The sequence below is a fragment of the Schistocerca nitens genome, chromosome 4 (genome assembly GCF_023898315.1).
Source record: "Schistocerca nitens isolate TAMUIC-IGC-003100 chromosome 4, iqSchNite1.1, whole genome shotgun sequence".
Classification (NCBI taxonomy): Eukaryota; Metazoa; Arthropoda; class Insecta; order Orthoptera; family Acrididae; genus Schistocerca; species Schistocerca nitens.
Window position 1 is genome coordinate 208,880,874 of NC_064617.1, and position 27,849 is coordinate 208,908,722.

A 27,849-nucleotide genomic window follows, 5' to 3' on the forward strand; every position below is an offset into this window, starting at 1 on the left:
CCTCTGTTTCCGTTGCGTAATGCGCTGGGCAACTAACATGCTGAATCCACGTATGTTGTCGAACGTTCAGGCCAACATCCTGCAGCAGTACCGGCAGTTCCTGCTCCAAAACCGTTCGATATTTGCGTCCATTCAAAATGGTTCAAATGGCTCTGAGCACTATGCGACTTAACTTATGAGCTCATCAGTCGCCTAGAACTTAGAACTAATTAAACCTAACTAACGTAAGGACGTCACACACATCCATGCCCGAGGCAGGATTCGAACCTGCGATCGTAGCGGTCGCTCGGCTCCAGACTGTAGCGCCTAGAACCGCACGGCCACTCCGGCCGGCTGCGTCCATTCAGCGTGCCATCGATAAGATACGGATCGGCGAGTTTGTTCCCCAGGATGCCACATCATACGTTAACCGACCAAGGACGTTGATGGTCAATTTGCCGTAACCAATGGGGATTATCTTCACTCCAGTAATGCATGTCATGCCGCTTAATGCTACCATAGTTTGTGATCGTAGATTCTAGATTCTTCGGAAAACAGTACCTCGCCAAAGAACGTGGGGGTCGTTTGCTTTTGTTGACGTGACCATTCACAATAAGCTATCCGGTTATGGAAATCGACGCCATGGAGTTCTCGATGCTGTGACACGTGGTATGGATGATACTTATGACGATGCAGTATTGTGACAATATTAGTTACGGACGTACCGGCTCGCGGTGTAATTTCCGGGCGCTTATCCGTGGGTTGTGGTGCACTGCTATAAGTACAGTTGTTTTATTAGCTTCCCCTGTAACACATTAGCTTCGTTTCCTTTTGCTGGTCTGTACACTTCCATCAAACATAAAGGAGTTCACAACCTTGTAAAATAATGAACGAGAGCAAGTTTTCTTTGGAAAACGCTCGCCATACAAGGCGACAGCTGCCTCAACGTTCCTTCTACATTCTCCGTTATCTGTATTATTTCAATTTCTTCTTCTTTGGTTGCAACATACATCGTCCACTTGCACGTATGTTCTCTAGATGACAGGTATACGTGAAGGCAGTAAACACTTCGCAAGTATTGTAATTAGTTAGAACCGCTATCTGTTCTACGTCTGCACGATACGTGAACTCCGGTCGCAGTGTAGTGCCTGTTATTGTTTTTAAGTTGTAGATCGCTACTAGGCCACGGTGGCGTGTCGATTAGCACCTGTTCGATATGTCGGAGGATTACAACGTTGCGAATGGGGTTTCCAATTAGAAGTTATGAGATACCGACCCATACTACCCTCACAGCATGGAGGTGCTGTCGCGCTTACCACTGGATAATTCAAGGGCCATTGAGCGGCATGTCGTAAATTATGACTGTGTACCCATTTCTATTCCTCCGATTATAGCGCCATCTGTGGCGAAACGAAGAAAATGCTTCAGGCAAAACGCATGTAGATATTGCAGTAGAACCGTAACCTGCAGTAAAAAACGGAGATTCCCGTTGAAGATTTAAAGGTTGCCCCCCCCCCCCCTCTCCAGCCGTGTACGTGGCGGCGATAACTTCAGTTAAAACTAACATCCTGTATACAGAACCTGCTCGTTTCTGTAATCACAAAGTCGGATGAGCCACTGCGAATAAGATTGGCGCAACTGAAGCGTTTCGCAGAATAATTAACCAAGCCAGCTACTTCTAAAACGCAATATTTTGTGTTTTACTTTTTTAACTCTTAATCTGGGCCATCAATGCAGTATTTCGTCATTAGGTGGAGCTAGTATTGGAGTACATTTTGCTGTATTATGCCGATCAGTTTATTTTGTGCTCTTGTGTTGCTAATTATAGGCCTAGTGGTTTTCGCCTCACTGTCACTTCCTGTATTTGTTACTTGTTTTCATATGATCGTCGTGTGCTGGTAGCGTTCTTATTATGCTTGAGAGTAGCGTATTTTCCGTTATTTTAACTAGCTTTGACTCAGGTATGATGACTTTCTCTGAAACAACACCGAACATGTAGCTGTGATAGGTCACCTGTGCCACCAATCATTGCTTCCAGTGCAGTAATGCAATATGCAATTTAAAAAATGCATATTCATCATGATCAAACTGATTTATAATGCTCCGTTAGAGATAACAAGGGTTTGCACATGAGAGGCGGGTGAACAATAAAAGATACTTCAAAATTTGTAGAAGAGGTAAAAGCTGCTAGTGTAACGTTCAAAATACCACTCAACACCCTTCAAGAGCATAATACATGGGAATAATAGACGCAGCCTCATTTAGAACGAAACTAAACTTTCACTTGCGAGCAAGAGGAGGCCTTAAGTGAGCTGATACAGTTTTTAGGCGAAGAATTATACAGACTAGCTGCATTCTTAGCACCGAAGAGTAGCCTCTGAAATTTGCAGAAAGAAATAACATTCACAATGGCTTTTCTAAAAAAAAAAAAAAAATTCGTTTCGTGCACTTCTGAAACGTAACCTACCACTCGGTCTCAGGACACTCAAAATATCAAAAATTACTCAGTTAAATCGATTACTTGTTAAATAATCTTTTGCGAATTTGAAGGCAAATTTTCCTAATTGCGACTTCATAACAAATCGCATATAGTAGTACCACAGAGATGAAACTGGAATCATAATTGTACAAGAGCTCGGCACAAATCATGCCAAATGCACAAATTTTAAACTGTTTTTCTTCGTGAAATTGCCGTTTTTAAAAATTGAATAACATGATTTGCTTGTTTTGAATATATCTCAGGTAACTGAGGATTGGTATTGTATATTTCTATTTGAAGTACATGGCGGGGAATAGCCTATTGCCGTCACCCCATGAAGTTAGGAAGTACCAATAGATACAAAGGATTCATTTTTGTTATTATATCTTTTTTTCCACATGCACAGAAATCCTGAGAAAATTTTTCAGAATAAACTAGACATAATTATTTGCATGTTCAAATACAGCAAATAAAAAGAAATATAGCGATTACAAATGGTTGTAAGTAATGGATAGAGATGTATCTCTAAGAACTGCAGAGAACATAAAAGATAGCTCAATATTTCTATCGTTACAGAATAACCGTGAATAGGAAGCCGTTAATGTGTTGTGTGCGATGTCAGTGTAAAAATTGTACCGTCTGTTTTTCTTAGTTGATTAGTAGATTTACCTGGACATGCTTGAGCAGTGGCTGATACCACAGTCTGATATGGGTTCCACTGATAACATCTTTTAGCAAGACGAAGCACTCTCACGTTGGGATATGGATGTTCGTACATTTTTACATCAAAATATTCCAGTCCGTCCGCCTTCGTAGCTGAATGGTCGGCGCGGTTGACTGCCTGCGAAGCACCCAGGTTCGATTCCCGGCACTCCCAGGGATTTTTTCTTGGCGGATGGATCGGAACGGACTGCACTCAGATTCTTGATGCCAATTGAGGAGCTGCCTGATAGAGTAGTTGAGGCTCCAGGCCACGAAAACTGACAAAGGCCAACAGAGCTGTGTCGTGACCCTACGTCCCTTCAAACCGCATCCATTGGCATGGGATGACACGGCGTTCGGTCGGTAGAGATGGGCCCACCAGGGGCTGTGTACGGAGACTACTATGTTATCTTCCGAACCGTTGGACATGACGAGATGTGTTCTTCTGTTGGTTATCTACATATCCGCACATGACACCAAGGATTTCTTTTCATCAGATTAAGGGCAAGACCTTGTGTGTGTGACTCCTTTGGCAAAAACAATTACGGCTCTCAAAATGTGCATTTGTAAAGAGCTCACGTCGGTGACTCTACACACACTGTCTGGCCAGAATTATCCGGACAGCTCTATGTATTGCCGAATTGATCACTTGATGTCATGAGAGGAGGACCCTCCAGTACAGAAGGAGGTGGGGAATACTGTGTAGTCAGGAGAAAAACCGTAACAGTGGAATGGATCGGCCAGGGGAGTTCAGTGACTTCAAACATGGGCTAGTCGCTGGATTACACCTAAGTAACAAATCCATCAAAGATATTAGAACCTTTCTAAAGCTGCAAGTCGACTATCGATGATGTGATTGTGAAGTGGAAATGCGAAGAATCAACCATGGCTAAATCAAGAACAGGCAGATCCGGTGTCCTGACGGGCACGGACCGTCGAGCATTGTTGAGGGTGGTTGTAAAAAACTGAATGAAATCAGGGGAAGGAATCACTCGTTACAAAGTGCTACCAGCATTCCAGCTGGCACAACGACTGTACATAGTGTAGTGGGACGCGAAACTGAAGCGTCACCCATCCACCAGTGTCAGCCCAGTTTGCAGGTGAATATAAGTTTAATTTAGGGTTTGTTTATGTATTTTTGTAATCTTTGTAATTGTTGTGAATTATCTAAAGTTTTGTATTTATTTTTTATGTTTCATGTACGGAGAGGGCGGCGCAACGAACGGAGACAGCATCTTCACTGTCGGGACCAGAGAGAAAATTGCTGGCCACTATACGTCGCGGGTCGACAGCCAAAGAGCAACAGAAGATCCTGAAACCGAGTTGTTGCGTCGTGCGTCTAAAAACTGAAAAAATAAGAATTTGTAATGTTTCTACAACAATGACGTCATAGAAAGTTTAATCATGTTGTAAATGTTCAGTTCTGTCTTGTCAAGGCTCAGGTTCACGTCTATATGTAGGAAGATAATAAACTAGTGGACGCTACTAAAGTTTAAATACGTGTCCCGAGAATTTATTTATGAAGAATTATGTTAATGAATTACTAATTTATTTAACAAGATCATTAATTTTGACAACGTTCATCGCGAGTTTGAGTCTTGAAAGTTTATTCAATGTGGTTCTAATATTTATTAAATCAGATAACTTGCATTAATATAATTTCTGAGAAGAAACAAAACGACATCTAAATTGAGAAAAAGTTGGCGCAAACCAATAGGACTGAGTGACGTAATTCTGCGCATACGACTCAAATGATGATGTTTTACAGTTTCGTTCAAGAACCATTCAGAGACAATCTAAAAAGAATTTAAATAATTTTGAAGTGTGTTGTAACTGACGTAGGTGACGAAGTTTGCACATGGTCATATGTCAAAAGAAAATCATTTATACAAAACATGCGTCGTTACACTACACCGTGGCGACCTGAAAAACAGGACTTGTGTGCAACTAAGACACACAGGTACGAAACAAAACATCAAGAGTCCTTCGAAAGTCAACGCGAGTTTCATGGAGCCTTCACCAGCCAGCGGCGACTTCGCGGGTGTGGGCATCTGACGGAGCGCAGCCAAGCAGTACGGTCACGCAGTTATTCCACGAGAAGGCGCATCTGTTGGGCAGCAGCTGAACGCTGCAAACCCCGACAACCTTTTTCTCCCTAAACTAACAGGCCCAGTACGTCAGCTGGGGGGGCGTTCCTCCGGCTGGTATTAGAGGTGTTGCTGAGGGCTTCGCCTGTCTACGGTGTGGCCGGGCGTGGTTGCAGCCAGTGACGTCTCCGGTGTTCGACTCAGCGTCCTGCCGGTTGCGGAAGCGGGGTCGCAGCATCTCAGCGGCTGCATCGACGGATGTTACTTCTGCAGCCCATAGCAGCACACTAATCATCGAGAACTACAAACTAAAATATTAGTGTCCGGTGAGTCTGTTTTCAGTTGGAAGTGGAGTGTTGTACATAGGGAGTGTGCTTTTAATAGGACTGTTGATTACAAGTCTGCGTGTGTAACTAGTTGATATCTTACAATAATATCGGGAAGTGAAATGTCAGACGAAGAGCAATCTGTGTCCGATAGGACCATGAGATCCATTTTTAGGGCGATCGCTAAATTAAAACTGTGGTGTCACCGCAAGACACTACACTTGCTAGGTGGTAGCCTTTAAATCTGCCGCGGTCCATTAGTATACGTCGGAACCGCGTGTCGCCACTGTCAGTGATTGCAGACCGAGCGCTACCACACGGCAGGTCTAGAGAGACTTACTAGCACTCGCCCCAGTTGTACAGCAGAGTTTGCCAGTGATGGATCACTGACAATTACGCTCTCATTTGCCGAGACGATAGTTAGCATAGCCTTCAGCTACGTCATTTGCTACGACCTAGCAAGGCGCCATTATCAATAGCTATTTAACTTGTGATGCCTGTACCGTCAGACCGATGTACACCACTTATGGATTAAAGTTAAGTATTACATCAACTACGTACTTTATTTGCTACTATTAATTCCCTTAACTGTTCCAGACCTCGCGCCAGCCTGCGTGAGCTTAAGCGCGTGCCTTTCGGATTCCTCTCATAGTGACTTGGCTGTCTTGCCAAGTCACAACATTTTGGCGACGAGTCTCAAAAGGGTCTTCTTCTTTATACTTGCTTAAATTACTTGTGTCATGGCTTCGCCACAATCTCCAGATGTACTGTCCGAATTTTATCGCTTGCAGAATCAGCAGACGCAGGCCTTATTGGATGCCCTTGGACAGCTCATCCAGGGTCAACGTGCGATGCAAAACGATGCGGCCGCCGCCGCTCCACCGCTACCCCAGCCACAACACGCAATTGCACCACCTTTTCGTCATTTTGATGCGGCACTGGAAAGCTGGACGGAGTGGTCACGCCAATTTGGATTCCATCTCGCCGCCTACGGAATTCAAGGTAACGAGCGGCAGCCTTTTTTGCTTTCGTGTGTGGGAGTGCACACGTACCATGTGATAGTGAAATTATTTCCCCGACGCGACGTAGCAACTCTGTCCTACGACGAAATTCTGTCGGCATTAGATGAATATTTCAAAGAATTAGTTAATGTCGTTGCAAAAAGGTATACTTTCTTTCGTACAAAACGTACGGCAGGTCAGACTAATCGGGAGTGGGTTGCAACTTTGCAAGGCCTCACTAGGGATTGTGCTTTTGAGTGTGAATGTGGACTCTCTTATTCAGATACTATGGTGCGTGATGCAATTGCACAGAACGTTTCTGATGTTCATATCAGGGAACAGATTTTGAAACTAGTCAATCCCTCCCTTCAACAAGTGATGGACATATTGGATAGGCAGGACACACTTGACTTTGCTCAGGAATCATTTGCAACTTCGCCAGCCGTGTGTCACATTAACCGGCCCGCCGGGCGAGCTGCACGGAACAGTAAACAGCCCTCGCGCCCATCCACGCAGCTGCTGCCAAGCTCTCCGCTACGTGTGCCGCGCACGCATGCAAATGCGGTGCTAAAATCATGCCCGCGGTGTGCTACTAGACATTCGTGTGAGAATTGCCCGTCACGCCAAGCTATTTGCTTTTTCTGTAATAAAAAAGGACATGTTCAGAGTGTTTGCCAGAAAAAGCTCAGATCGGACACTCACAACCATTCCAGGCCCTTTGCTTCACGCTGGAATCGAACCAAGAATACTCAGGCTCGTGAACCTTCGCCCATGGAAATCCATGTAGTTCATTCCACTCCGCCTAGTGCCATTCTCTCTAACAGTGACTGTGTTCGTCCCACAAATAGTGTGCATCGACATCACCGGAAATCGCGTCAAGTCGCAAGTGCTTCCGTACCAGTGTCTGTTCACGTTGCACGAGACAGTCGCTCTTGTCGTCAGCAGGACAATAAACTTTTTGTAGACTTGGACATTAATGGCAACGTGTTCCCATTCCAGCTCGATACCGGAGCTGCAGTTTCTCTGATCAATCACGACACGTACAAACAACTGGGCACACCTCCGTTGCGTGCCGCAAATGTTAAGTTAACTAGCTATTCTGGTCAGGATATCCCTGTGTTAGGACAGTGCAGCCTTCTTGCAACATACAAGGGACAAACAAAACTTGTCATTTTACGTTCTTCGTTCTTCTTCTGCAGTGAACTTGTTTGGTTTAGATTTATTTCAGTTGTTTAACTTGTCTATAGTCAATCAGGTCCTCTTAGTGAACCAGACTGTGCCTTCAGCCAGTGTTTCTCGTCTATGTGAAGAATTTGCAGACATTTTTGCACTGGGCCTCGGTTGCGCTACGAACTATAAAGCACATTTGGAACTGAAAGTAAACGCGCAACCGAAATTTTTCCGAGCGCGCAATGTTCCCCACGCATTGCGTGATGAGGTCGCAAGAACCTTACACGATTTGGAATCACAAGGTGTAATTGAACGTGTGCAGGCTTCTCTCTGGGCATCACCCTTAGTAATTTTGCCAAAACCTTCCGGAAAGTTGAGACTTTGTGTGGACTTCAAAGCTACAGTAAATCCTCAACTAGTGATTGCAACTTTTCCTTTACTCCGCCCGGAAGATCTTTTTGACAAACTGTGCCTGGGTAAATATTTTTCGAAGTTGGACCTCGCAGATGCGTACTTGCAAATACCAGTGGACGACGAATCCCAGCGCGTTCTGGTGGTTAACACTCATCTTGATTTGTACCGATTCAAAAGACTGCCATTCGGGTGAGCATCCGCCCCTGCTTTGTTTCAGCAATATCTGCAAACTGTTTGTGCGTCGGTCCCTACTGCAGCAAACTATCTGGACGATATTGTGATGTCCGGAAAGACAGAAGAAGAACATTTAGCCAATCTCAGGACATTATTTCAGGTCTTGCGACAAAATGGTCTTCGCTTGCGGAAGGACAAATGTGTGTTTTTTGCTCGTGATTTACCATATCTGGGACATGTACTCAATGCCCATGGCATACATCCCAGTCCAGAGCACCTCCGTGCCATACAAGACTTGCCTTCGCCGCAGAATTTGAAGCAGCTACAGAGTGTGCTGGGAAAAATCAACTACTATCATAAATATGTTCCCCATGCCTCTTCCATTTCAGCTCCGCTTCATCGCTTACGCCGTAAAGGTGTTCCGTTTGTCTGGACGACGGAATGCGAACGCGCCTTTCGCCAGTTGAAATTGGCGTTGCTTTCAAATACTTGCCTTACGCCATTCGATCCCCAGAAACCCCTTTTGTTGATGGTAGATGCATCGGATTTCGGGATCGGTGCTGTGCTTGCGCACAAAGATGGATCGCATGATTGCCAAATTGCCTTTGCGTCCAAATTGCTCTCGTCTGCACAAAGAAATTATTCACAGATCGAGAAAGAAGCTTTGGCTCTCGTGTTTGGTGTTACTAAGTTTCGTGATTTCTTGTATGGTCGTCACTTTACCATCATCACAGACCACAAACCTTTGACATCGCTTTTTCATCCGAACAAGCCTGTACCTCCACGTACAGCGCAGAAATTTATTCGCTGGTCAATTTTCCTCTCGCAGTACTGCTACGATATCTTGTATCGGTCCACTGCTAAGCTTGGAAAAGCCGATGCGTTGTCCCGTTTGCCTGTTGCTGAGGATAGAGCATTCGATTCTTCCGAACTTGCTTGCATGTTCATTGATGCGGAAACCGATGAAGTGCTCGAATCGTTTCCGATTGATTTTCGTCGTGTAGCTACAGCCACAGCTGCTGACCCTGTCCTTGCTACCGTTTTGCGTTTTGTTGCTACTCGATGGCCCTTGTCAAAGTCACGGATCGAGGATCCGTTGGTTCGCCGATTTTTTGCTCACGAGGAGAGACTTTTTGTTCGACGTGGTGTTTTGCTGTTGCGTTCTGATAATGATCAGTTCAGGGTCGTGGTCCCACGTTCGTTACAGTCCTCTGTCTTACGGCTTCTCCACCAAGGACATTGGGGTATAGTGCGAACGAAACAACTTGCTCGTCAGCACTGTACTTGGTTCGGAATCGATGCTGCGATTACGAATATGTGTTCTTCTTGCATGGTGTGTGCCGACCAACAATCCGCACCACCGCGGAAATTCTTTGCATGGCCGAAAGCCACTTCCCCTTGGCAACGCTTACACATCGATTTTGCTGTTCCATTCTGGAATGCTCGATGGTTGGTTCTGGTCGATTCATTCAGTAATTTTCCTTTTGTTGTCCGGATGTCTTCCACGACGTCATCTGCCACCATCCAAGCGTTATCCGCTATCTTTTGCATTGAAGGTCTTCCACAGACTATTGTTTCCGACAATGGCCCACAATTCATGTCCGCAGAATTTCAGTCATTCTGCAAGGCCAATGGTATTCAACATCTGACATCCGCGCCGTTTTCGCCTCACTCAAACGGTGCCACTGAACGATTGGTCCGGACTTTCAAGTCACAGATGTTGAAGTTGAAAGAGTCGCATTCTCGGGAGGACGCGTTGTTGCTCTTTTTGTCTTCGTATCGCTCTCAGCCCTGAGATGGTCGCTCGCAGGCTGAGTTGCTCCACGGTCGTCCTCATCGAACCTTGATGTCTTTGCTACATCCGCCGCATCAGGTTCCTGTGCAGCGGCAGCCACCTGCTTTTGCTCCAGGCGACATTGTATACTATCGCAACTATCGAGGTTCACGGCGTTGGCTCGCAGGGCGCATTCTTCGCTGCCTCGGCCGCGCTATGTATCTGGCTTTGGGGGCCACTGGTGAGGTGCGTCGGCATCTCAATCAGCTGCGCCTCTGTCGTCGCACGGGTTCTGCCGCTCCCCGTCTGCTTTCAGCGACGGTGCCGTCCGGTCAGCGCCCTGGGGACCCATCTACTGGCTCGCCTCATCCCCAGGTGTTACCGACGCTGCCTTCCATTTTGCCCCATGGCGACGCGCCGCCGCCGCCGCCGCCGCCGCCGCCGCCGCCTGTTCTCCCGCCGGCGACGCCCGCAGTGGACGCTTCGCTGCAGCCGCCAAGCGCCTCCCTGGGTCACGCGCCGCCGATCGCTTCCCGTGACCAGCTGTCCTCCGACATGGAACTCTTGCCCGCTCCGGACCAGATGTCGTCTTCGCCCGTCGGGTACCCCGACGCGATGGAGGTCGACCCTTCGGCCCCTCCTGTCTATCTACGGGCGCATACACCGCATGTTGGCGTGCACCCTGGACTAGGTTTTCAGGCGTTTCCTAGCTCCCCTCGGACCGAATGGTCGGGTGCGGGTGGCACAGCCTCGCCTGTTGTTAGGCTCCCCACCTCGTCGCGTACGTCAACATGGGGTCCTCCCCACGGCGGGCGGAAGCCTTATAACACAACCGTTCGCCGATTTGCGGGGGAGGAATGTGGTGTCACCGCCAGACACCACACTTGCTAGGTGGTAGCCTTTAAATCGGCCGCGGTCCATTAGTATATGTCGGAACCGCGTGTCGCCACTGTCAGTGATTGCAGACCGAGCGCCACCACACGGCAGGTCTAGAGAGACTTACTAGCACTCGCCCCAGTTGTACAGCAGAGTTTGCCAGAGATGGATCACTGACAATTACGCTCTCATTTGCCGAGACGATAGTTAGCATAGCCTTCAGCTACGTCATTTGCTACGACCTAGCAAGGCGCCATTATCAATAGCTATTTAACTTGTGATGCCTGTACCGTCAGACCGATGTACACCACTTATGGATTAAAGTTAAGTATTACATCAACTACGTACTTTATTTGCTACTATTAATTCCCTTAACTGTTCCAGACCTCGCGCCAGCCTGCGTGAGCTTAAGCGCGTGCCTTTCGGCTTCCTCTCATAGTGACTTGGCCGTCTTGCCAAGTCACAACAAAAACAATCTAACGAAGAATCTACTGCTAGATTAAAAGACGAATTAAAACAGTCTAACGAAGAATCTACTGCTAGATTAAAAGAGGAATTAAATCAATCTAACGAAGAATCTACTACTAGACTAAAACAGGAATTAAAACAATCTAACGAAGAATCTACTGCTAGATTAAAAGTGGAACTAAAACAGGAATTAAAACAGTCTATCGAAGAATCTACTGCTAGATTAAAAGGGTAGCTAACAAAATCTACAGACAGGTTACAAGAACATCTTAATGAAACCAGTCGAGAATTAAGTGATAAAATAGAGGCTTCTAAAGTTGAAATGCAGGAAAAAATAGTAGCACTTAGTAATAAGATTGCTGATAATTGTAAGAGGTTAGAAGAACATATCCAGGAATCGCGTGAGGAAAAAGCTCGCATGCGAAATGGTATTCCTGACTTAACCAAGAGACTAGATAATGTCAATGTCTTAGTTGTAAATGAAATAGAGAAAAATAACAATAAGTTACGAGATGAATTTTCTATGCAAACAGAAACTGTTCGTAGAGAATTATTAGAATCTATTAAAGAGGTTTCTACCAAACCTGTAGAGATTTCTTCAATAGATAATGTAGAATTAGAGACTTTAACTCATCGAGTAGAAAAAGATCATACTGAAATAGAAAACATGAAATTTTTAATTACCGAAATATGCAGTAACCTTGAGACTTCCAAAGATAATAACATTGACGAAGGTACGGAGCGTTCACATCGTGAACACAGTGAAGAATCGATATTAGCTAACCGCGTATCCAATACAGAAATGCGAATACAGGAAATTACTAAACGGTTATCGGAATTACATAATAATGAAAACATTTCAAGTAGTAGAAGTAATAACGTAATCAGAGACAACAGTCGCATCGTGTTTGCTAGCTCGGACGACAACAACACAAATAAAGAAATCACGGCAAGCAAATCCGACGCAACTCCGTCTCTGCAATCTAAACAAAATCCAACTATGTCTCTCGCAGAATGTTGGGATGATATAACAACAAATTCAAATGTAGCAAGTCGATTTCCTGTATTCAAACCAGGAGGCGAACTTCACCCTATAATCTTTATAAAAGCTTTTGAAACTTCATTATCTCCTAAATGGAGTAATGAAAAACGGATTCAATTTGTAATAGGACATTTAGAAGCAGAAGCTGCGGAATGGGCAGTACTGCATAGAACTGAATTTAGGGACTGGGATGATTTCGTTAAGCAGTTTAAACAAAATTATTCGTCAAGAGGAAAACAACAACACATAACTTTAGAGTTGTTAGACCCTCCTCCTTATTCTAAACGGTGGAGAGGTTATAGGAATTATTTCAAATGGCCTTTAAACCGTGCTAAATTAATTGAAGAACCAATTATTGAAAGTCATCTAATACGAGTCCTAATTAGTAGGTTACCGTATTATGTAAAGGAAAGAATGATAGAAAGGGAATGGTCACAACCTTGCGAATTATTAGGATATTTAGAACAGTTAGATATACTTAATAGAGAACGGGAAGACGAGAAATCTAGATTTGGTAGAAATGACAATCCTCGAAATAATAATAATTCAGAACCACGAAAATTTAACAACAACAATCATAGCCGGTTTTGTTATATAAAACGTCAATCTAAAGACAAAGAGAGCCAACAAAATCGTGGTAATAACTCTAAAATGCGGAAATTACACAATAACGATAATGAGATAAATCATCCTCAAGTAATTAATGAAGGTCAAGTTGTAGGTGACGTTATCATAGAAAGTTCGGAAAACTAGTAAAGTTCTTTAGTACAGGTCAACTAAAGGGAACTGTTAATCAAAATTATACAAGACCCAATTGCAATTTATCATTAAACTGCCAAAAGGAAGGTGATTGGCAACAAGATTTACTTCAGGAAGACAATCAGATAAGGGAGAATATAACTTATAAACCCGTTATTAAAGGTTATATTAAAGATACCGAAGTAAATATTATAATCGATTCGGGTAGCGAAGTAAGTATTTTATCTAAAGAATTATTTCAACTTAAAAGAAAATATTGGAATTTCCCAACCTTACCTGTAACTGGGGTGAAAATTATAGGAGTTACTGGTAAAAGAAGTCAAAATATTACTGAGGAAGTTTATTTAACTTTTGAAATTTCTAAATAATTAATTGCTCACTCTGTACTTGTCGTAGCCAACTTAAATGTGGCCATAATTTTAGGTATAGATTGGCTGTATAAATATAAAGCTATATTAGATTTTAAAGACTCTTGCTTAACCATTCATAAGGAGGTATGTGCTTTTAAAGTGAGGTTTTCTAATAATCAAGTACCTGAAAATTGCTACAGATTAAGTACACACAGACCATGAACCTATTAATAGATTCTAGTGATCTTGAATATGAAGTATACCAATGTGAGGCTAGTAATAGTATTGAAACCGAAGTGAAAGAAAAATGTTATTCTACTAATTGTCTATCCGAACGAGAAAAGGAAGAGTTGGAATTTTTATTGTTAGAATTTAGAGCTGTCTTCTCAGATGAACCGGGGAGAATCAAAGATTACGTTTGTAAACTTAAGATTAAAAATCAAAAACCATTCTTTAAGAAACCTTATCCTATTCCAGTACAATTCAAAGAACCGGCTAGTAGAGAAATAAGTAAGATGCTAGAACAACGATCATGTAGTGCTTTTAACAGTCCTTTGTGGGTAGTTAAGAAAGCTACTGGTGGGGTACGACTGGTTCTGGATGCTCGTGAATTAAACAAAATTATAGAGATGGAAAGAGACAGACCTATTCCTATGGAGGACGTACTTCTTAAGATTGCTGGTTCTCGTTATATGAGTACAATGGATTTAACTGCTGGCTACCATAAATTAATATTACACCCGGATTCACGGCAATATACGGCTTTTCTTTTTGAAGGCAGATCATATCAGTTCCAAGTTTTACCTTTTGGACTTAATATATCAGTGTCAACTTTCATTAGGGCATTAGATTCTGCTTTGGGTTAGCAATTATTACAAAATATTATTTTATATGTAGATGATATTTTGGTAGCCACTAAAACGTGGGAAGAACACGTAACGATATTACGGGAATTGTTTGACCGTTTAACTGACAGAGGAATTACTTTAAAATTATCTAAGTCTTACTTCGGAAAGGAGGAAGTGAGATTTTTGGGGCATATAGTGGACAGTAAAGGTATTAGGCCAGACCCAGCACGTATTGAAGCTATTGCTCGATGCCCGAGTCCTAGAAATCGGAAACAACTGAAATCACTCTTAGGAATGGTAGGATTTGTGAGAAGATTTCTTCCAGGGCAGGATATTGTTAATCCTAAATTACTGGATTTATTAAAAGAGAAATCAGTATGGCTCTGGGGAAAAGAGGAAGAAGAAGTTTTTAATAAGATAAAAGGAGCGTTAACAGAAGCTAAAATGTTATACCATCCAGATTTTAATCAGGACTTTTGTATGTGTACGGATGCCTCTGATTGTGGTGTGTCTTGCGTAATATTCCAAGGTGATCTGACCAATGAAAAGAGATTATATCAGCCTATTGGATTCGCTAGTAGAACTTTAAATAAACATGAAAGAAATTATTTTGTAACCGAGAAGGAAGCTCTCGCAGTGGTATGGGGTTTTCAAAGATTTAGAGGATTATTAATTGGAAAAAAAAGAATTGTATATACTGATCATCAGGCTTTAACCTTTTTGAACAATTGTCGGTTACTTCACCGTAGATTATTACCTTGGGTATTATGCTTGCAAGAATTTCAGTACGAAATTAGGTATATAAAAGGATCTCAAAATGTAGTTTCGGATGCTTTGTCGAGACTTCCAGTAGGAATGGAGAATATTAACATTGCAGAAGAACCAGGAACAAATCACCATGTTTATTTCCTTTTAATTCAGGAGAACGAACGTAAGGTTAAACGGATAGTAACTGCTATTAGATGCAATCAAAGAAATGGCGATCAATATAGGGAACTTATACAAAACCTTAATAATGGGGACGAAACAGTTAACACCCGGGGTGTGTGGTTATATTTCAACGACTTGTTGTATTGGAAAGCACAGAGGGAACACCAGAGATGGAAAATCTGCATTCCGAAAATTGTTGTGTACGAATTAATTACTTATATTCATGAAGGTTACGGGCATTTTGGAATTCATAAATGTATTAAACATCTAATGAAGTATTATTATTTCAAAAATACGTCCCGTATTGTGAGAAGTATTATTAGGACTTGTGAAACCTGTCAAAAGGTTAAAGTTAATAAAAATCTAAGCGTTATAAATTATATGCTGTAATTCCTCGAGGTATGTGGGATCTACTGTCATTAGATTTTTTCGGCCCTCTGCCTCGTAGTTCAGGAGGATTTACTTACGTGTTTGTTGTAATGGAATGTTAGTCCAAACATGTGAAGCTATATACTTTGAAATGAGCGAATACAGCAAGCGTTATACACTGTCTTACTCGAAATTACTTTGTTAACTGGGGCATTCCTAAACGACTTATGTCTGACAACGGTATTGCCTTTAGTAGTCAAAAGTTTCAAGATATGATAAAACAATATGGAATCAAACATATCTTAATTTCGAAATATCACCCTCAAAGTAATTTAGTAGAAAGAGTCATGAAAGAATTAGGACGATTATGTAGAACTTATTGTGCATATAAACATACTCGGTGGGCCAAACTAATGCCTGAATTCGAAAAGATATTAAATGAATTGCCTCATCTAACGACGGGATTATCACCTATAGAAATTTTAGGCAAGCGAATTATAGGTGAGCCTTTACTAGCTGCTCTACCTTGGCCACCAGTAAATGAAATCCAACAATGCATTCCAAACGAAAAAATTTGCGAACAGATTGTTAAAAATGTTGAACGGAGAATTAAAAGTTATAGTCAACATGCTATAGAACCCTCATTTCAGGTAGGAGATCTTGTATTAGTACGATCTCATCCTAAAAGTTCGAAGATCAATAAGGAATGTAGAAAATTCTTCTTTATCTTTGAAGGTCCATATGTTGTACATAAGATTGTACATCCCAAAGCGTTACTTCTTATGGAACCTTCATCAGGTGTAATTAAAGGATTATATAGTGTCGATCAAATGAAACCCTTCATTCCTAAATAAGTTAATATTTAGTATATGTTACATATGGACGAGCGTTCATAGTTTATTCGTGTGAAGTTTTTCGTGATAGTTACGTGTTATTTTAAAGAAATGGCAGGAAGTTTAAACAAGTGTTCTACAATAATCTACCGGTACTTCAAAAGGGGACAGATAACTAAAAGGGGATTTATATGGAAGAAATTTTGTTATTAGGTCAGCAAGAATTTTGTATATTTTATATTACTCGGATAGTAGGAACCAAAGGGGATGGTTAATAATTTTAGGGACCATGGGCGTCCAGAGCTATATGGCTCACGAGAACATAGCAGAGTCCCTTTAATAGAGATTTGTAATAGTGTTAATGTAGAACACACCAAACGGGGCTCTCTCGCTTGCTTCTCCTAAATAAATTGCCATTACCCAGCAAAGTGTCCGAAGGTAAAGAAAGCCGTGCCGAGATTCTAAAGAAAGTTTTGCTTGATTTCTTCCTGACCTCAGGCATAAATTAAGCATTAGAGAAAAGAACGAGGTAAAGTAAACAGTACTATTAGTTATTGTGAGAAACTTATTAGTAATATATATTTTGGAAAGAATAACTCTAGTAAATGAATAAAACTGAAACTAACCTATCACAATTTGAACGCTCTGTCCTAATGTAACAACGTTAAAGAACGTACTAAATTATTATTTACTAGCAACTATTACATGAAAAGGAGTAATCTCCATATATTCGGTTGTGAATTACCATAACAGCACAATTAAAGGTGAATGACAAATAGTCACAACAATATTGTCATAAAAGGATTGAATATATCTAAGAGCAAGGACTTTAGATTACGGAAAATGTGAGAAAAATGTTTAATATTAACAGTTAAATATTGTATATAGAAGAAGGTTTATTTTCGGTTAAAACCTGACAAACTGAGCTTGTGGGTGGGGTATGTAGTGGGACGCGAAATTGAAGCGTCACCCATCCACCAGTGTCAGCCCAGTTTGCAGGTGAATATAAGTTTAATTTAGGGTTTGTTTATGTATTTTTGTAATCTTTGTAATTGTTGTGAATTATCTAAAGTTTTGTATTTATTTTTTATGTTTCATGTACGGAGAGGGCGGCGCAACGAACGGAGACAGCATCTTCACTGTCGGGACCAGAGAGAAAATTGCTGGCCACTATACGTCGCGGGTCGACAGCCAAAGAGCAACAGAAGATCCTGAAACCGAGTTGTTGCGTCGTGCGTCTAAAAACTGAAAAAATAAGAATTTGTAATGTTTCTACAACAATGACGTCATAGAAAGTTTAATCATGTTGTAAATGTTCAGTTCTGTCTTGTCAAGGCTCAGGTTCACGTCTGTATGTAGGAAGGTAATAAACTAGCGGATACCACTAAAGTTTAAATACGTGTCCCGAGAATTTATTTATGAAGAATTATGTTAATGAATTACTAATTTATTTAACAAGATCATTAATTTTGACAACGTTCCTCGCGAGTTTGAGTCTTGAAAGTTTATTCAATGTGGTTCTAATATTTATTAAATCAGATAACTTGCATTAATATAATTTCTGAGAAGAAACAAAACGACATCTAAATTGAGAAAAAGTTGGCGCAAACCAATAGGACTGAGTGACGTAATTCTGCGCATACGACTCAAATGATGATGTTTTACAGTTTCGTTCAAGAAGCATACAGAGACAATCTAAAAAGAATTTAAATAATTTTGAAGTGTGTTGTAACTGACGTAGGTGACGAGGTCTGCACATGGTCATATGTCAAAAGAAAATCATTTATACAAAACTTACGTCGTTGCACTACAATAGAGAGTTAAAAAGAAAGGACTACAATGGTCGAGCAGCTGCTCATAATTCACACATTTCTGTAGTAAAAGCCAAGCGACTCTTGAGGTGTTTGAAGAGCAACGTCACTGAAAAGCGGATGACAGGAAACATCGTGTGGCAGTCTGATGGAAGGGTCTGGATCTGGCGAACGTTACCTGCCAGCATGGGTAGAGCCAAAGTGAAGTACGGAGAATATGGCGCTACGATTTATGAGTCTTTACAGTAGTTAGTGTGTGGTCCTCTTATCGTTCTTACAAAAACACTAAATGGGGAAGGATGTGAACACATTTTTCAGCATTATGTACTCTGTACACTAGAGGAACACACCGGAGACGATGAGTGTATCAGCATGACAATAACATTCGTGAAATGGATTGGCCTGCGTAGAGAGAGCACCTGAACCAATGGAACATCTTTTGAATGAGTTAGAATGTCGAGTTAGCTCTAGAGCACAGCGGTCAACATCTGCACCTTCTCTGGTTTGGCTTGTGAGAGAGAATGGGTTGCCATTCCTATACAGGGAGTCAGACACATCACTGGAAGTGACCCCAGCAGAGTTGAAGCCATCATAAAGGCGACAGGTGAACACACTCCATATTAATGTCCACTAATTGGCGTCGTGATACTTTTCGTCAGATAGTGTATCCTTCAGACTGTATGACGATAAACGGACTATCGCTTACACTTTCTCGAGAAACCAGGGGGTTCAAGTTGGACACCTATGGAATGTCTAAAAGAAATTGATCTGTTTATTTTCTCTGTAACTTTCTGCTCGACGTTGCCCCTAGTCGAAGTTAGGTGCTCCTATTAACAGGTTATGGTCCATATCCCAAACATGTGAATAGAACTGGATGTAGTAACACACCAGTCTGTGAACGTGGAGAGGAAGGTTCCGCTGACCATGTCGTTCTCAGGTAGACAGACCGCAGACAATTAGACTGCGATCTACAAACACTGCAAGTGATCAAAACTTGTGGACTGAAGTCAGTACGATAGCACATCGGATATCTAAAGGGTAACTATTTAACTTTCAGTGTATAAGATCAAGTGGACTCCTTGAGTACCAAAATAATGTCAACAGGTCGCAAAAAGCGTTTCCTCAATTGTAGATAATGATAGGAACATATAAATTTAATAGAAACGTCAAGAAAAAAAGGAAAATAAAATAAAAAGAAAATAAAGAATGCTATGACTACCCCACGGGTACGCGTAGACTCGATGATTGCTGAGGCACGCACGTAGCAGTGTGGTGACGAAGAATAGTGTAGCAAGACAAGGATTAGAAGTAAGTATAGTTGCAGTTAGTCAGCAAACCTCGAGTTCTTCAAAGATGCCAGTAACATATCTACTAAAGTAAGATGGAAATTATTCACTTGGAACTTGAGTTAATTTCCTTTATTTTATGTTTTTCTTAAATTAATTCTTATTTTTTAAAGTTCTGTTTTATTTCTACATTAATATTACCAATGGTTGCTGTTAACACGTATTACTAGTGCGTACATAATATCTAACACTGTGTGTCACCATGATTAACGAATATGTACGACCTGTTCAGAGATTCCAGATAACAGGTTAAAAATTGGTAGCAATAAATTCAGTTGAATTGAAAATTGAACTGTACCTCTTATCGCTACGCATTAAATAGTGGCAGCCGTTTCTGATTGTCATATTGCCCTGCATTATGGTTGATGACGATTGGCCGTTGTCAAATTCACGACTACAGCTGCCTAGCCTACCGGCGGTGCGCCACTGCCCCTACCTGAGCATGTTGGAGAGGGTGCGCTGGCCGTGGTTCTGCTGCGCGACGTCGCAGCAGTGCGCCATGGTGGCCACGACGACCTGGTGCAGCAGGTAGAGCACGGTGATGCGCACCGTGTGCAGGCGGCGCTGCCAGTACTCGGCCTTGTACACGAACACGGCGCGCGACACCTTTGGCTGCGGCGGGGGCGGCGGAGGCGGCTTCCGCTTCCGGTGCGACACGCTGGACGTGGACGTGTTGGTGTCGGTGCTGCCGCTCGGCGACGGCTTCCTCTCTTTGGTCACCTCCGCCTCGGCCTCCTCTTTCTTGGCACTTTCTGCCGGTTGCTTCTGGTACGACAGGCTCTGGAATTTCCCTGACAGCTTCTGCAGCAAATCCACCGCTATCTGCAGAGCCTAAACAATTTTTTTTCTTTATTGTTATTCGAATACCTTTACAATAAAGGTAGGCCGGGAGCGGCCTATGTATGCCGCTCATCGGCCACAGTGAACACATACAGGAAACAGAAATACAGCAAAAATCAAACAAACATGGTGGACAAAAACGGGAGACAGACATAGTAAAATAAATGAAGCCATTCAGGGGTGCACTGTTTGAATAAAAAACGTTCATCACTAAACACAACGGGGAAGAACAAGTTTACACACGTGAACAGAGGAGCGCAAACGGAGAAACACTGAAGCACTGACGCGAAGACACACACGAGCACTGGCGACGATCACCGGCGCACGAAGATGCACTGTTCACTTACAAAGCCGGGGACCTTCCAAAGGGAAGAGGTGCGGGTAGGAGGGAGAGGGGGTGGGTGTTGATGCCAGTGGGAGAGGAGAAGGGAGGGGGAGGGGAGAGGGTGGGGGGGGGTTTGGAAGCCCTGGGGGAGGGAAGGAAGGGAGGGAGGGAGATAAGGGAAAGAGGGTGCCCTGGAGGAAAAACACAGTGGGAGGAAGGGGAGGATCAAAGTCGGTAAGAGGAGTAGATGGAGGGGAGGAGGGCATCATCAGGCAGTGGGAGTTGGCATGAGCCACCTTGGGCAAGGGTATGCAGTGTGGAGAGATGGAGAGTGAGTGGGATGTGGGAATTAAGGTGCAGCAGCAGACAGGGGTGGGAAAGGATGGGAGAGACAAGCGGGTGAGAGGGATCAAGTTTGTGGGAGGTGTAAAGGATCCGTATCCGTTCGAGGAAAAGGAGGAGGTGTGGGGATGGAATTAAGTCGTAGAGGATCCGTGTGGGGGAGGGGAGGTGAATGCAATAGGTGCAGCAGATCACATGGCGTTCCAGAATTTGAACGAATTTGTTGAAGGTAGGAGGGGTTGCGATCCAGGCGGTATGGGCATAGCATGGGCGGATGAAGGATTTATAGATGTGGAGGGGTCCAGATCCCATTTGCAGCCAGAAAGGAGCTTGAGGAGTGTGCCTTGGCTTCGATCATCCGGAGAGGGAGTCCAGCAGAGGCGACGGTCAATGGTGACGCCAAGGTATGTGAGGGTGGGGGTAAGGTTAATAGGACGGCTATTGATAGTGAGATAAAAAACAAGGAGGCAGAAGGAAGGGGTCGTTTTGCCTACGATGATCGCCTGGGTCTTGGAAGGATTGACCTTGAGCAGCCACTGGCTACACCAAGTGGTGAACCGGTCAAGATGGGATTGGAGAAGGGCTGGGAGAGTTGCAGGGTGGGGACGAGGGCAAGGAAGGCCGTGTCATTGGCGTACTGGAGAAGGTGTAAGGGAGGTGAAGGCGGCGGCATGTCCGCCGTGTAAAGAAGGTAGAGAAGGGGGGAGAGGACGGAACCTCGGGGCACACCGGCGGAGGGGTAGCAGGCGTAGGAATTCGTGTTATGGATGGTGACATAGGAAGGACGGTGGGAAAGAAAGGAGGCGATCAGACGGACGTAGTTAATAAGAAGGGCGAAGGTTTGGAGCTTGAAGACGAGACCAGAATGCCATACACGGTCGTAGGCACGTTCAATGTCAAGGGAGAGAAAGATGGTGGAGTGACGGGAGTTGAGTTGTTCAGAGAGGAGATGATTGAGGTGAAGGAGAAGGTCACTGACAGAGAAGGATGGACGAAAGCCACATTGGCTAGCGGGAAGGAGGTGGTGCTGGTGGAGATGCTGATGGATGTGTCGGATGAGGATGGATTCCAGGACCTTGCTGAAGACTGAGGTAAGGCTAATGGGACAACAGGAAGACACAGCGGATGGCGGTTTGTCAAGTCTGAGGAACATCAGGTTCCGGGAGGTTTTCCACAGGTCGCCTAAACAACGCCAAGAGGATGCAATATATAACATACCTGTTGGTCTGATGATGGAGACAAAAAAGAGATTATTGGTGAAGAATCGTCTTAACAAGTGCAGAAATTAGGTACCAGTATAAACTCATCGGACAAAATACTAGTCACCCCATAAAAAGAGCGTGTTGGTCGCTTTGGAATGCTGCAGATGGCATACGAGGTGGAATCCAAAATTTTCGGCACTGGTGCTGCCATCTGGAAAGTAGTAGGAGTAGTAGATCTTTGCACCGCTAGGTGGCGAGAGCTGCGTATCTGATGAGTCAGTGTGCGGAGTGGCATTCAGCTGGAAGGACGTGTTGCGTGTTCACAGTGATTTCTGTAATACTCTGTGTGTAGTGTGTGGCGATCTTACGATGGATCAGAAGGCACAGCGCGTTGAATTGTGTAAGGACCGTCGTCACACTGCATCTGATGATCCAACCTTCTTGCCATGGGTTACAACCGGCGACGAGAGCTGGATTTACGGTTATGACACAGAGACAAAGCCACAATCGTCCCAGTGGAAGAGCGCAGGCTCTCCAAGACTCAAAAATGCGAGACAGGTGAAGAGCAAAGTGAAGAGCATAATCGTCGTTTCCTTTGCTACCAAGGGAATTGTGCGGAAAGAATTCGTCCCACCCAGCTTAACAATGAATTCCGCGTACTACTGAGACGTTTTGCGACGGCTCCGTGAAAACGTGCGGCGACGACGGCCCTAACTTAGGCGTCAAGAGAACTGGCTGCTGCATCACGACAACGCGCCCTGTCACGCGTCCTTGCTCGCCAAGATCCTTTTGGCAAAAAACAACATGGCGGTTGTACCCCACCTACCGTACTCGCCAGATTTCGCACCTTGCGACTTCGCGCTATTCCCAAAACTGAAACTCAAGTTGAAAGGCCGTTGTTTCGCCACTCTAGAGTGGATTCAAGAAGTATCACTGGCTGTGATAAACACCCTCAAAGAACAGGACTTCCAGAAAACGTCTGACCAGTGGCAGAAGCGCTGGGACCGGTGTGTACGTGTGGATGGAAACTACTTCGAGAGTGATGGTGACCATTAGTCCAAAGGTAAGGTTATCAACAGATAGCAGCACCAGTCCCGAAAATTTTGGATAGCACCTCGTAGAACTGTCATCAGTCGCTCACGTGACCATCACGGCTGACATACGTCATGACAGTGTTCAGCCGTGCCCGTGACAACACCATGTATGAAGTCGCCGATTTGTTGGTTTGTCAGTGTGGACTGTGCATCGTGTCTACGAGGAATGGTGTACCATTCGCTACCATGTAACATGGCAAGAGAACACTCGTAAAGATCATAAGTGACAGGAGCCAGAGATGAATGCCAAGTCTCGCCAATGACAATCGGTATCAAACTCAATAGGAAATGTTGCTCACAGTGAATGCAACTCCATCTGAACCAGTTTGTATTGCGAATGCAACGGCTTGCAAGATCATTAGGAGTTGGGTACCTCGCATCATTGCTCACAGCGGTACATAGCACTACGCGTCTTGAGTTGGTCAAACAACAGAAAAATTGGACAGCAGTTGACTGGATGTGTGTCGCGTTGTCACACAAATCACGATTTTGTCTCGTTTCATATCATGTGGGGAGTTGAGGGCAGTGGGATGTCTAACCCGCAGCATATGGAGATTGTTATTCAGGCCACTGATGGTTCTGTGCTTTTAAATTTAAACCATTTTGCAAGATATCTTTGAAGGTTCTTGCAATCAGTTCTTTTTTTTTTCTTTTTTCAGTGCACTTAGTAGTCATGCAATATTAATTTATTTCAGCCGGCCGCGGTGGTCTAGCGGCTCTAGGCGCACAGTGCGGCACCGCGCGGCTGCTACGGTCGCAGGTTCGAATCCTGCCTCGGGCATGGATCTGTGCTATGTCCTTAGGTTAGTTAGGTTTAATTAGTTCTAAGTTCTAGGGGACTGATGACCTCAGATGTTAAGTACCCCCCCCCCCCCCCCCAAAAAAAAAAAAAAAAATTCAGCAAGAGTATGAATCAAATTCCGATTGAATCATCCAGATTTATATTCTCTGTGACTTCCCTAAATCTGCTTATGTTAAATAAAGGGATAGTTCATATAAAAAGGATTTAGCCAATTTCCTTCCACTTCGTTCTACAATCAGATCTTCTGTTTCATCTCTAACAACATTGTTGCGCTGTAGAGTAGTCTGCTTGGTACACACAGAAAAATTTCAAAGTTCTTCCCTGGCAACACCAGAGGGAGGGAAGAATGGGTCAATAGCCAGGTGGGATGCCATTGAGAATGGACTGCTGATGGAGTGGCAAACATGGAAGCTATTGCAACACCGTGAATGAACACATGATCTAGTAACGCAGTAAAATGGCATGAAGGCAAAGGTGGGCTATCGTCATAACGGTGACTGCACAAAATGTTGTAAGAATGCTTAAGTCAGATGGAGGAGTAACTATACAGTTTACTGACATAGCAGAAAAGAGCATCTGAAAGGCAAAGCTGTAAAAGCCTGAAGCGAACAAGAGAGCTGGCTGAATGGAAAAACCAGGATGAGTGATGTCACCAGCAGGCCACATGGGGTCATCCTGTATAGATACTGCTTCTGTTCTGGTGGAGCTCTCCTCATTTTTATGCTGTTCTGTGGAGAGGGGAGACCTATATAGGTCAACCGTTTGCTCATCCACTCGTCTTCGATATTCTGTGGAGCAGCAGGTTCTGTCTGGAGTGACTTGAACACTGTGCGCAGCAGTGCCAATTGCTGGGACAACACTGATGTGGAGCTGTTGCTGTCGCCATCCAGCAGGCCTTCTGGAGGCCAAACCAGCGCTGCATGTGAGCAGATCGTCATCTGTCATCGTGTGGGCAAGCAACTGCCACTGCTTACCTCTGTTCCTGTGGTGGACTCTGATGGCGCCAGTCTCTCTCTCTCCTGATGGGAGACCACAGCACTTCTCTACATGGCTCTAAATGCCCCAATCAGAGCTGGTAGATGCCTTCCCTGTGTGCAGTCTATGACACGGTCCTTGGTACCCTGATTATCTTCTCTGGGAAGCTCTTGGCTGCACGTCCAGACATGAGTCTGTTGACCTGGTTCTATAAATCAAAGATCTTTCGAACAAAACTGGATTAACAGTAACTGGATAGAGAGATGATCCAAGAAGATGTAAGCGATTCATCACCTGCTTTCTGGCTCACATGAAAAAGTTCCATTATCATTCAGAAGATTCCATTGGGAAACATTACAAAGAAAACTCCATAGTATATGGGCTTATTCTGAAAGTACCTAAAGCTGGTGTCCCAAAACTATTCCAGGCACATATTACTGCTGTCTAGATGCATATCCCGCAATAACAAAATTGTGGACTTTACAGTACCAAGAGTCCGTTTTTCAAGAGCAAGGGGGAGGAAAATGATAATGATGACGATGTAGACGTAGATCAAACATACTGAATGTCCCGCTGATGAGTGCAAGTTTCGAGTAAGGTTCGTTAACGTATGTTAATTCGCAAAATATATTTTTCTTGCCGTGTGACATGTGTAAAGACAGTTCATATTGGTGGGAAGGGAAATTAATGGCTAATGCCCTGTTAACACAGAAAATTAACTGGTTGTCCCAAATAAGTAGGTGGAAAGAAATCGGCTGTTGCCTTGTTCGAAGAATCGCCCAGCAGTGACTAGCAATAATCTGGAGAAACTACAGGAAACAACATTAAACAGAAAACTCAGGCGGATATCTGAAACCTGTTGCTCGGGATTACGAGTAAAGTATCTTAACAACTGCTCCTACTTCACTTTTTGGCTTCAGTAAAAGGAAAGTTAGCACAGACATTAGTTTTCGTATGTCTTAGTTCCCTGTGGGGCATCATAATTGTTGCTAGATCTACTTGTTTTAGAAGTTCAAAGAGGTACATTTTCCAGTTGTGATCCAAACTTGTAAACGATTGTTATAATGGATGTACTGGGTGATCAAAAAGTCAGTATAAATTTGAAAACTGAATAAATCACGGAATAATGTAGATAGAGAGGTAAAAATTGACACACATGCTTGGAATGACATGGGGTTTTATTGGAAGCAAGAAAATACAAACGTTCAAAAAATTTCCGACAGATGGCGCTTCATCTGATCAGAATAGCAATAATTAGCATAGCAAAGTAAGACAAAGCAAAGATGATGTTCTTTACAGGAAATGCTCAATATGTCCACCATCATTCCTCAACAATAGCTGTAGTCGAGGATTAATGTTGTGAACAGCACTGTAAAGAATGTCAGAAGTTATGGTGAGGCATTGGCGTCGGATGTTGCCTTTCAGCATCCCTAGAGATGTCGCTCGATCACGATACACTTGCGACTTCAGGTAACCCCAAAGCCAATAATCGCACGGACTGAGGTCTGGGGAACTGGGAGGCCAAGCATGACGAAAGTGGCGGCTGAGCACACGATCATCACCAAACGACGCGCGCAAGAGATCTTTCACGCGTCTAGCAATGTTTTTTTTTTTTTTTTTTTTGGTTGTAATAAAACCCCATGTCATTCCAAGTATGTGTGTCAATTTTTACCTCTCTGTCTATATTATTCCGTGGTTTATTAAGTTTTCAAATTTATACTGACTTTTTGATCACCCGGTACAAATGGGTGGCAAGGAAAGAAATAGCGTGCAGCCGTACCTGAATTTCAACGTCCTCTTTGTCATGCTTGTTGTAAGCAGTTCTTGGTTTGCTTTTTTGGATGTCCAGGCGTCGCAGTTCGCGGAGAATGCTCTGTAGCTTTCCGATGAGAATCGACGCTTGGTCCTCTAACTCTCTGCAGTGGCTGTAGAAAGCGGCGTTTTCCTCATCTTTCACCAGTCTCCATTTCCTTGACATACTGCGGTGAAACAAGTCCACTGACTCTTTGTAAGTGTTAGAGACGCACTCAGTAATACACTAAACACGTTTCTATTCGACCTTAGTGCACATCAATTTTTTTAATACTTGGAAAAAAATTGGTCGAATATTACAAAGTATCGGAAAGTCTGTTTATCCCGGTTCGGGGTTTATAAAATTTGATATTGTCCACATTGTTTCCGTTTGTTTTGAATACTCACAACATTTTATATCTATGTACATGTGTACGTCAACAAACAGGCATTCAAGCACGTGCAGACAATCGTGCACCTATTCTGAAGTTTAGCGCACACGGATCGATAAAAAATACACCTGAAATGATGTGTTTATCGACATAAATGCAGTCGGTCATCTCAAGTAACATTATGGAAGTTTCTTTCAGTGTGTGTCGTCACAATCTGATGTAGATTTCTTTCGTAGGGATACCTGACGTCTTCGCAGGAACATTCTTGCAGCTGGTTCTCATCCTAAAACAAGAAAGAAGTTGGTAATAACAAGAATTCCGTAAGTATTGAAGACTATGGTACGCATC

General features: G+C 43.4%; 1 protein-coding gene across 2 annotated transcripts in view; it reads right to left on the bottom strand.

Annotated features, from left to right (window-relative positions):
* The window catches only part of LOC126251829 (uncharacterized), a 364,384-nt gene that overhangs the window by 247,943 nt on the left and 88,592 nt on the right, over window positions 1-27,849 (bottom strand). For both annotated transcript variants that reach the window (XM_049952492.1, XM_049952491.1), the window contains exons 2-3: window positions 27,099-27,784; window positions 20,175-20,569 (exon numbers count right to left, since the gene is read on the bottom strand). In XM_049952492.1, coding sequence (XP_049808449.1) covers window positions 20,175-20,569; window positions 27,099-27,296 — 593 coding nt within the window. In that variant the 5' untranslated portion in view covers window positions 27,297-27,784. The remainder of the gene's footprint in view (window positions 1-20,174; window positions 20,570-27,098; window positions 27,785-27,849) is intronic.